This window comes from Barbatula barbatula, assembly GCF_947034865.1.
Source record: "Barbatula barbatula genome assembly, chromosome: 19".
Taxonomy (NCBI): Eukaryota; Metazoa; Chordata; class Actinopteri; order Cypriniformes; family Nemacheilidae; genus Barbatula; species Barbatula barbatula.
This window is the reverse complement of record NC_136782.1, coordinates 13568795-13580121: the sequence shown is the minus strand read 5'-3', so window position 1 is coordinate 13580121 and position 11327 is coordinate 13568795. Positions and strand designations below refer to the sequence as shown.

Sequence of the window (11327 nt, the reverse complement as noted above, 5' to 3'; positions counted from 1 at the left end):
GATGACACAATAAGAAATCCGTTTTATTCTTTTCCAAAATTCCGCTTTTTCTGTACATTTTTGGGGGGTTTCTATGTTTTTCGTCCTTTACAATAGGCCTTATAGTAATATATTTGCCCACACGAAAAAATACTTCAGTATACCACACTATACAGTTAACGTAAGGCAAAAGTATTGATGGTGAAACTCAGATAGTTTATATGGTAAGACTTGAAACACCAAGGATTTAGTCGAAACCAACAAGCCACGCCCACGGATCTGACTGGAAACAACGAGGATTTCCGATCCAGTTATGTAACTGTAACCGAGAACTTTGAACTGTGAGTAAAAGTAGGTCACGACAACAACATCTGCGGATAGTCTGAGCAATCGAATACGGGAGAAATACAACTTTAAAATGTCAAATGAAGTGCATGACTGTATCGTCATCGGAGCTGGGATTCAGGGTTCGAATGCAGCGTATCATCTGGCCAAAAACAAACAGAAAACATTGCTGCTGGAGCAGGTTGGTAGCATGACGCATTATTTGTTCGCAGATGTGACGAGTGCACCAAAGAATGATGTCATGTGTACTTTATCTCGTTCCAACCCCAGATGAGTCAACAAAAACGTCATTTTCAACAACATATTTGCCATGCTTTATTTAATGAAAGTAACATTGATATTTGCTCTCTGAAACATTCATAACAAAAGCCTGCAACAGTACCACCAAGACATGTTGTTTCCCCCCCTCCTTCCCAGTTTGTTTTGCCCCACTCCAGAGGGAGCTCTCATGGCCAGACCAGAATCATACGGAAAGCTTATGAGGAAGATTTCTACACAAAGATGATGCATGAAAGCTATGAGCTTTGGGCCGAGCTTGAGAGGGAGGCAGGTGTTCAGCTCTTCAGGTGAGAGAAATAATTATGACATTTTCTTCTTCGCTGCAAGAAATCCTTTTTGCATGCAGACACCGTACAGCAGCACTTGTCATATCCCTGTCTATAACTTTAAAGGGGCAATCTGTGTTTCTAAGAATCACCCACAGACTGCAAAGAGTCATTGTTTTTACAGTCTCTGAGAGGTTGTAATGGATCACAAGTGGGTCAAGCCCACTGCGCCTTGATGCAGAGCCACACAGTCATCTCCCTTTTTCTCCTGCATCCATCTCAGCAATCTGTCGTATGGGTCCTGATGAGAAACCACCTGTGCCCCTGAGACACCCGGGCAGGGAGAGAAAAAAATGTGTGGGGCGGTTTAAAAAAAGAATGTTTTTCTTATCTCATTCCTGCTTTGCCCATTGCCCATTTTGGGCAAGAGAAGGGTCTCGATCGTGACCTGTCTTTTTGCTATTAGGAACAAGGGCACTGACACATGCAACATGGAGTCCTTCTCTCAGTGTCCCCAATCAGACACACACATACAGTCATAAAAAACTCTGATGAATGACTTGGACCTGTGAACTGGTGCAGTCCATGCATCATTATGGCTGGCAGATGGAGTGGGCCTTGGAAAAAGTATCCACCGGAATCAGCACGGCCATCTATCACACACGCACACACTGTTGATTTAAAGCCTGTGTTTTCGACCTCTCATCCATAGTGCCGTAACTCCCGATGTCGAGACACCTGCATCGTAAGCACTGAACATTTTAAACATACAGAGCCTTGGTGCACTTAAAGCACTTGTACCTAAATCAGGGCACAGTTCTTAATGATGTAATGTATTTAGCAGCTGTTCAAGGTGGAAATGTAAACTAAGCACATTCCTTTGCAGGCGCACTGGCCTGCTCATCATGGGTCCAGAGAACGAAGAGGGATTTTCAAACATAAAGGCCACATTGCAAAAAAACAAAGTTCCAATTGTGTTGCTGGAGAGGAAAGAGTTCAGCCAGCACATTCCTAATGTGAATCTGACAGATGGGAATGGTGCTCTCGTGGACACCACTGCTGGAGTTCTGTATGCAGACAGATCCCTCAGAGCTATACAGGTCAGCTGGTCATTTCTAATAAAACACTTGGTTAGTTATGGTGAATATTTAAAATAGAAAGAATCGTTTTTATTTTTCAAGAACTGTGTTCAATTTAGTTACATTTCAATTCAGGTCAAACCGTGCAGATCGAGAATACATTTTACGGCAGCAGCAGCATACAGTACTGTACAATCTTTATCTTTTCAGAGTCACAAAGGTTTTGAATAATGGTCTTTATGTAACTGCACTTTACTGTCGCCTTTAACGCACTTTTGTAAAAAGCACTTGAAGATAAGGTGGCAGACTAGCTTGTTAAACCCTCCTTACACCCTGTCTAGGGAATATGGCCCTGCACTTTGGTACACAATGCCTCTTCTGACTCAATAAGCTCTGTCTACACTGTACAGTCATATGCTCCCTGTTGGCTCACTCTAAGGAAGCTATTTGGTTATCTGTTTCCTGAATCTGATCTGCTTTTTCCTGTTTTAACTGATCCCTGATGAGATCTATCCAGCCCTGTTGTTCTGATCTTTTTCACTTCTTATTGTTTCAGAGCCTGTATCAGAATAACGGGGGTGTGATTAAGGATGGGGAGAAAGTGATTGACATCAAACCTGGTGCCGTGGTCACTGTAACAACTGAGTTAGGAGTGTATAGAGGGAGGAGCCTGGTGATCACAGCAGGTCCCTGGGCCAACACACTACTGACACGTGCTGGACTAGAGCTCCCATTGAAGGTATAGACTTGAAGAAACAATAATGCAATGGACACACTAGACTTTTCTTTTCATCGATCCATGACTCTTGTCATTTCAAACCGGCATGACTTTCTTTCCTCTTGAGAACATAAAAGAAGATATTTTGAAGAATGTTGGGAACCAAACAACGGTGGTAACCATTGACTTGCAATGGTTGTGTGCCTAAACAATAGAAGTAATGGGTACCACAGTTGTTCAGTCACCAACATTCTTCAAAATATCTTCTTTTGTTTTCTGCAGAAGAAAGACAGTCATACAGGTTGAAATGACGAGATGGTGAGTATATGATGAAAGAATTTTTACTTTAAGGGATGTGACCAATAGAAGATCAATATATCACGGGGCAAACTTTCCAGTTGGAGGAAATGCTGACAATAACAGTATTGTATAAAATTATAAAAATTATCCATGGGGTATATGTTTGAAACTACACAAACAGCAACATGCAGTAGATTGATCTGGATTACAGACCTGCACAGAATATATATTTTTTTATATATAATCAAACTCACCTACCAAGCCTATAAACTGGTCTCCAGACCACAGTTTTTATGTGTCACACACCACAAGAGACATGATGGAAAAAGTATTCTGTGTTAGTTAAAGTTAGAATTGGAACTGGAATTGAAATTGCATTTTTTCAGGATAGCATGGACTCGAAAGTCTTCGCTCGGGTGACCACGACAATATATAAGCAAACCATTTGTGCACTAGTGGATTTTTATGGTTTCTGAATGAGAAGGCAGGCTGAAAAATTTTTTGAAGATAAAACTATAAATTCCTTACTCTTTATTAAATCTATTTCAATATGAGATGTATTGATGTCTGCATTTCTTTTAATTAACCAATTCGCCCATGCTTTAACTTGAGAAAACGTGCAAATGGAAAGGATCAGAAACCTGATATGTGAATAAAAAAGATTTTAATAATTGTTATTTTTGGGATAGGTTGTTAAAATAAATGTATGCTACTGGAAGGAGAAGATCCCAGGCACCTACAGTGTCAGCCATCGATTCCCCTGTTTTATCCAGGTCAATCCGAAAGAGGCGGAAAATGACATTTACGGCCTCCCGTCCAATGAGTATCCAGGATTAATGAAGGTAAGTGGTCGGAAATGTGGTATAGACGTTAAGGCACGTTGAACCATAGTGCTCGTGTGGTGATGCCCATTCGAGTCTGGCTGGCTTTGGATCATCTTACCAAGTCTATCCTCTTGACTAACAATAAATAATGAAAAAGTGTTATATAGCAATGCTATTCCTATTTTTCATTTGTAAGGACAAATTTCTCCATGACAACAAACGCTTATTCTAGATACAGCAGACCATCACATTAATGCAACATCTCATGAGAAAAAGCCACAATGATTCGGCGAAAATGTTTTTCTTATTTGTTGATTAATTCACGATTCCCTTTATATAGAGATGCACAATAACATCTCCCACTCGGATGCTGTCGAGAGTTTGAGTACATTAGATGAAAGCACAAATTCTATAGCCCTCAGAACAAATCCATGTTTCTCGATGTTTTAACAGAGGCAGAGGAGTAGCACTCTCCTCCGGTCTGTGTTCTCTTGGTACTAATGGCTCGGTTTCAGAAGCCCGGCAGGGATCTTCAGTCTCATCACACTTAGCAAGTCTGAATGGGCGAGCACAGATGGCTGTGTCATGTTAGATGTATTATGTCTGCTTCGCTCTCAGGAGCCCAGCGCACACAGTATATCTGCCATTTCCCCAAGCATACCGACTGATGGCTCACGGATCTGCAGTGTATCATAGGTCAGATATTTTTTCATGAATCATAGTGTGCACGCATGTGTCTGAGCAGGTGTGTTACCACATGGGCAGCGAGACCGAACCGGATGAGAGAGATAAACAGAAGGATAGAGGGGACATCGATATACTCTCGCGATACATCACCCGCTGTTTCCCTGGGCTTGTGCCAGCGCCTGCTGTAGTGGAGAGCTGCATGTACACAGTGAGTCGCTTCATTGCTCATCCTCAGGTGCTGTCACTAGTTAAGATCTGCTGCCGTGTGACCTGGACCAAACTTTCCTTTGACTCTTACTCACTTGAGGAGAGGAAAATATATATTTGAATGTCATAAATTCTGTGATTTAATGGGTTTGCAAAATTCATACATTGAATTGTATGCCCCATAGGAATTCAGTCCAAATAGTGAAGAATTCCATCATTTTAATTTGGCCACACAGTAAGAAAAACTTTTTCAAATATATACCAAAAACAATGAATTCTCTCAGAGCTGGTGCCAGTTGCTTTTACAAGTTAGTCATCACATTTTTTTCTTCAAGACTGGACATAACTTCTTTAAGTCAGTTACTTTTTAAAATATGAAAAGTATGACTGATTAGATCTAACTAACTGCTAGTCAGTGAGACTCGTTGTTAAGACACAGACTGTGTCCAAATTCGGGGGCTGCGTTCTTTGAAAGCTGCATTTTAAGACCCATTGGCAAAATATTTGGGGTGAACTATCCCTTTAAAAATACATAATTGGGTTGAATATGTCTCTATGGCCCTGTCCCAAATGGCGCACTCCATTATTGTGGACCTCCTCCGAGTCCACACTCAGTGACGTCAGGAAGTGCAGACCTATTGGGCACTAGGCAGGAGTCCACAAGGGTACATGGGAGTGCACTTTGAGACAGACATGAGGTCATCACGCCAGATAGAGCAAGCAGTGAATTCTAATCACTCTCGCTGTACTTTGATGTCATCTGCTGATTGGTCTGCGTAGCGCCGCATGAAGTCAACCACACTGTTGTCCCGTTGTTGTTCTTTGGGACTGGAGCTGCCGGTTTTTATAATGCTGTTCATAAGTTGATGTTCCACCCGAGCATTATGCAATAGATACTTATGTTTGTAATACAACGGCTTATGTATATTTATTTATTTGTGTTCTTAATATGCATATGTTATTTAATATTTCTCTATAATACAGAAGCTGTGTTGTTCAGCTTTACAGAGCCCAGATCGAGCAGTCGACCGTGAGGGAGCTGCCGGCATTTTATGTTTGTTTTGTTGTTTGTTTATTTAAAGTTTGTGTTACGTTCGCCGCTTCCCGCCTCCTTCCTTCCTTACTTGGAACATTGTTACATTTGTGCCGAAACACGGGAGGAAGGAGAGACATGCTGTCAGAGAGCCCTCGCTGTTGAGGGGGATTGCGGTGCTGAGGAGTTCGGGCAGCGCGGACGCCATTGGCTGGCTGAGGCGGTGGATCTGGAGCAAGTATTCAGAAGGGACGGTGAGCTCGCTGCCGTGCTCTTAGGTCGAGGTGTGGTGTCGTCCGAGAGGGGACAGAGTCGCCGCCGTCGTCCATCGTGAAGGGGAGGAGCCTTCAACCGGAGGAGCCATTGCCGGCCACCAGGGGGCGAAGGAGGATCAAGCCGTCCACCAAGCATCCAGTACCCCCACATGGACCCGCGAGGAAGAGCTATTCGGCTGGCTGTAGACTGAGCGGCAGTGTGTCTGGGAACCGGACCAGGATTTTTTCCCCTCTTCCCTCTCTCACCTGTGTTGCTCCTTGTGCTTCTGTCTCCTTTTCTCTCTTGTGCTATCCTTAACTCCATTCGCTGTGGCCGCTGAGACTGGCCCCCAGGGGGGGAGTAGAGAACAGTCTCGGGAGTACCTACCCCCCAGCTTGCAAGGGGCGATGGGGGTATGTGGCGATGCAGGGCGGACGAGAGCCGTGAGGGAACGGTGCGAGGCTGGTGAAGCGAGTGATAAAGAGTGTCACCTGCGCATGCACCGGTCTTGCATCTCTCACCGAAAAGCTCCGGAGGCATAAGAGAGGATCGACAACAGGGAAGGGAGAGACAGGACCAGGCCTGGATTACATGCCTGGATGTGTTAACATGTTTGTGTAGCCGGCAGTCGACCGTGAGGGAGCTTTGTTGTTTCTTTATTTTATTAAAGGTTAGTGTTACATTCGCTTGTTCCCACCTCCTTCCTTCCTTACTTCCTAAAAATTATCTTTCGTGTTTACGCACTGTATATGTCTCACATCCACCACACTCCTCCCATCCGTTCTGCGATTGGCCGTTCTCAAGGATTCTTCGGTAGGTAACTTCAGTGGAGTCTGAACCAGGGTACGAAGGAGGCTCTCGCGAGCTGACTTCTGAGTGCTAGAAAAACAAATGGTACACCCTTCAGACTAGTAGACTTTGCAAGCACAGACAATTTGAGTCCACAAGACTGCAAGTCCACATTACCATGAGTCTACATGAAGTGCGCCATTTGGGTCTGGGCCTATATACTTAGATTATGCAATTATACTTTATTTAGGAGAACTGAAAGCATCTTTGCATTTGTTTTACCTCTGCAAAACATCAAAATAAATATGTGTCATCCCTAAATCACTTTTTGTGAATAAGATCATTACCATCACAGACACAGCGCAAAATTCATATGTATCTTCAGAGTATGAAAATATCAAATATTTGCAGAAATAATTACAGTCCTGATGTTTAACATTCCCGTGCTTCAATCATCATTGTTCACAGGTCACACCCGATAATCACTTCATCCTTGATTGCCACCCAAACTACAGCAACGTTATCATTGGTGCTGGATTCTCAGGTCAGTATGGACCCTAATGAAGTCTTAATATTTCCTCAGAAAACCCACACATTCGGTCACGCCAGCTCAAAGAGTTCCTTAACTTGTTAATGAGAGTATGCCTGGGTGCTGGTGAAGGAAGTAAAGCCCCTAGTGCGGTCGCCTTTTATCCTTTAATTATAGTGGGCCCCCGGGTTCCTGTGTGCCCTCCAACATGCCTCTCAGTGGGCCAGAGGGCTCACCTGGCATTGGTTCCATCTGCTCCCATCACCACCTCCTTAGACTAATTATGGGGCTAATTAAATTCAGCTGGTAATCACTTTGGAGGAGCGGCGTTTAGCGGCACAGAGACTAGCGGTTCGGTTGGAGTGGGTAAGGGAAGATATACAGTACAGCTGAAACAGCGATTTTGCTGCATCACCACGTAGTCATTCATCATGTGATGTATTGTTCCTGGTTTAAGGAGCTGCTCTGGAGATGTCATTGTAAGCTTTGTGTGGCTGCCTCACGGCACAAGCGCCATCCCCATGCTCTGACACGTGGCACGCTAATGATTTATGACATATATTCTTCTGCCTTAATAATACATTACAACTCTGATAGGAGCGTAGGAGTGCTCACTATGAACCTTTTTTTTATTTTATTGTCTGCTGTAATGACAGCGGTCTGCCTCCCCGTAGCTCTCCCGCCCTCTGTGCAGCTGTTGCATTGGTGCCTTTGGAGAATCTAAAGGGTGCAAATTGGATCCATTTCAGGGGCAAATACATAAACCACCGCACCGGATGGGAAGTTGCCCCTCTTACACTCAGGATTCGTATCAAGCCATGCTCTGAGCACAGGGTCCTCTGGTTGCCATGGATACTCAGTCACATCAGCCAGGTTTGAGGCAGAACAGAAGACCCTCCGTGTGCACATCTGACGGTTAAAGCCATATCCACTCATAGCCCCGGCTTTCAAGACTTCAAAAGACCACCCAATCCACAAAGACAAAGAGCTGGGAGTGTTGGAGAATGTAATGCATTTTAAACACCAGCTGCAGTTCTCTCTTAAAGGGATACAATGTACATACAAAATACAGAATTATACTGTTACTTTAACAGATTGTTCACTTATAATGCCCAAAACTGTAATTTTACAGAATTTTTATAGCTTTATAGCATTTTAAATTTTTTTTTAAATATGGTCAAATCACAAAAAAAGACTACAAATTTACAATAAAAACATGGAAAACATGTTATTTTACGGGGTAACCTGTTAATTTTACGGTGCCCCGGCTGTCAGAAAATTTCTGTCTATTTTTAAATGCTGTATTCAATGTTTTTGAAAGGAAAGAAAAAGAAAAAAATGTCATTTTACCCCAAAAACTGTTATTTTACGGTATATTTCTGGTGCCCCAGCGGCCAGCAATTTTCAGTTTTTCAGATTGTGAAAGTGTGCCATTTATTCACGCTTGTAGTATTTTGTTTCGTGCAACACAGAAGGTAAAATGTGCTGTCCTTATTTTCTATGCAATTAATGTAAATGGGGACTGGGGGATTCACTCCCTACCCTTGTTCACAAAGTCTCCTTTTGTGTTTCATAGAATACAGGAAGGCATTTGATTTTGAAATAAATGGCTATTTATAGAGGGCTATTGTGTTTGCCCACAAGGTGCAGTTCTTTCGCTCTGGTATATTGAATGAATGTAAACTCCGTACTGTGATGATTCACCTCTCTGTGAATTTTCTTCCTCTGCAGGTCATGGCTTCAAGTTCGGCCCTGTTGTCGGGAAGGTGCTCTGTCAGTTGGCCATGGGGCAGGTTCCCTCTCATGACCTCTCACCGTTCTGCATCAAGCGTTTCCGGTCCCATACTAAATCGTCTCTTTAAGGCAAGGACCTAAATATAACTAAATCAAAAACACGGTACTGTAAGAGAACAGACATGAATTAATGCAGATCTGAAATTTAGAACCGTCAAAATTATCTGACAAAACATAGCATTAATTTATAAAATTTACCATTTCCCCTCTAACAATGTCACCGAATAGGGAGATAATAGGGAACTGAAAGTGAGATACCAAAATGCTGAAATTAGGTCCAAGGGAAAAACTGGAAGTAGGGGCCAGATTTTTTACAAGAGGATGCACATACAAAGACAATCCGAAATTCGGGAAATAATATATAAATTTGTACCAGAAATCAAGTTAGGAAGCTACTAGAGCTAAAACTGGGGAACATTGCAATAAGGAAGATCTTGAATCTTTGAGGGTTAATATGGAATATAATGCCTTGGGTTGATTTGTTTTTTTGATTTTCTGTAATTAACATTTGAATGCTTTTGAAAATCTGAATATTACATATTGTTGTACTGCACTCGTTCTGAAAAAAATACATTCTGAAAAAATCTTTATCTCTGTGTACATGTGTACTTATCTCTTTTTACACACCTAAAAGGGAACTTATGTGATCACATATATTGTGTTAAATAACCAAACATTTCAAAATAGATTTTATTTTCCCATTTAGGGTTTGTATCAAAAGCCTGCTGACAAGTAGCTCTCATTTATCTAATGTTCTAGACGCTGAGTGCCAAATGCCTTCGAGAGGTTAGGAGAAGAATGACAAATCAATAACCTCTAATGCTGATCACAAGAGAAACTCCAGCAGAAACGTTGCCATGTTTCAGCATCTGCTACACTGACAAGGGAACCATTAGGCTCCTGCAATGACTTTGCAACAGTATCTTCTGATATTGTCTGACTCTAAACGCATTCATCTGTGGCCAGCAACATTAAAATTAAAGTGCACACTTGTCAGTTTTGATGATATTATGCATTACTCCTCCTCGCTGCTTTGGAGTGAGGGGCCTTGCCGGAAAATGAAGTATATTGTTAAAAAGACATCAACCGTCATGTTATTTGTCTCGGAGAAGTCAGCTTCATTTGTTACCTTGCTGCTCGGTCCCGTTTTCTCCATAAACATGTTAATCACTAATCGGTCGGCCTTTTACAATAGACGTCCACCAGCACCATCAGAGGGAACGAGGAAATTATACAATGTGACAAGAGCTTTCCAGGGGCCCATTCATCCTCCTGGCTAGAAGCAAGTGTGAAACGATGGTATTAGTGTATTGATGGACGTATTAAAATGCCATCAAACATGCAGAAGCTAATATTTACCTCTCCTGATGAGAGACTGGAGAGGTAACCTGATGTGATGAGAGCTTTTTAACAAAAACCATTAAGAGCTGTTGCGAATTGTGCTTTGGATGGCTGCAGGCAAGGGTTTTATTGCAGAGAGGTCTAATGAATGCAGTCTCTGGCATCTTTACTGGCTCGCTTATGCACACACGGCTGAGCCGTGAGACTTCAGACTGCAGAGGTGAGCTTTTTTTCTCTGAAAAAAGCTAAAAGAGCTTTATAATGATTGGAAGAGAGAGAATCAGGCCATGCGGTGGTACAGTTATGTGGTCTTTTATAAAATCTTTTTGGAAAAAAGTCCTTTGCCCGCTTCATCGGACGGATGACGGGTGCGTCTAATACCCAGTTAACTTCTGGTTTGTGTTTAGCTGGTGTCTAATAATATAACTAATTTATGTTTAGATTCATGTGTATTATTATTTTACTGTAAAATAAATGTATTAAATAAGCGATTTTGTTGTATGTTCACTTTATTAAATAAACAATTTGTTGAATGGGTCCTGTAAGGTCGCATTTAAACAAACCGTATGGTACATTGACACCTAGCAGTTGAGCTTGGGATCGCAGTCTAAATTCAAAATATTGGAGAAACAGGTTTAGCAAAGTAATGGTTCTTCTCGGTTTCTTTTGATTCTTATCAGAAATAATCGACAGGCACTCTATTGTTTGTGAATGTGTACCAGAAGTTCAGATGGGGTCACAAAAGTGTAACGTAACGTTTGTTTGTGTTAAGACGAAACAGTCTATGTGACACTTTGAGTAGACTATGTAAGTATGGTTTTATCAGTTTTTACTTGCATAATAATTTAAGAAAAGATCTTTGAGATTAAATCAATATAATCGCTCTTAGTTCAGCCAAATAT

General features: G+C 42.0%; 1 protein-coding gene across 5 annotated transcripts; it reads left to right on the top strand.

Moving 5' to 3' along the window:
- The first annotated feature begins 260 nt into the window (after positions 1 to 260).
- On the top strand, positions 261 to 10915 carry pipox (pipecolic acid oxidase). Of its 5 annotated transcripts, none has more exons than XR_013787996.1 (9): positions 261 to 505; positions 742 to 890; positions 1756 to 1969; positions 2505 to 2687; positions 3656 to 3808; positions 4536 to 4685; positions 7230 to 7305; positions 7965 to 9153; positions 9844 to 10909. XR_013787996.1 is itself a non-coding variant. In XM_079481184.1 (9 exons), the coding sequence occupies exons 1-8, from the start codon at positions 398 to 400 to the stop codon at positions 9150 to 9152; spliced, it is 1164 nt and encodes a 387-aa protein (XP_079337310.1). In that variant the 5' UTR covers positions 261 to 397; the 3' UTR covers position 9153; positions 9844 to 10915. The 5 variants fall into 5 exon arrangements, 3 of the variants coding, with proteins under 3 accessions (XP_079337310.1, XP_079337309.1, XP_079337311.1); XM_079481184.1 differs by having other exon boundaries at positions 9022 to 9153; positions 9844 to 10915; XM_079481183.1 differs by lacking the exon at positions 9844 to 10909 and having other exon boundaries at positions 9022 to 9672.
- Positions 10916 to 11327: the final 412 nt, after the last annotated feature.

What these genes read in the sequence shown, in the direction of transcription:
- pipox (XM_079481184.1), top strand. Translation starts at nt 398, where the DNA reads ATGTCAAATGAAGTGCATGACTGTATCGTCATCGGAGCTGGGATTCAG. An exon ending in AGTATCCAGGATTAATGAAG is followed by an intron (nt 3,809 to 4,535) that starts GTAAGTGGTCGG and finishes GTGTCTGAGCAG; the next exon opens with GTGTGTTACCACATGGGCAG. An exon ending in TGGAGAGCTGCATGTACACA is followed by an intron (nt 4,686 to 7,229) that starts GTGAGTCGCTTC and finishes CATTGTTCACAG; the next exon opens with GTCACACCCGATAATCACTT.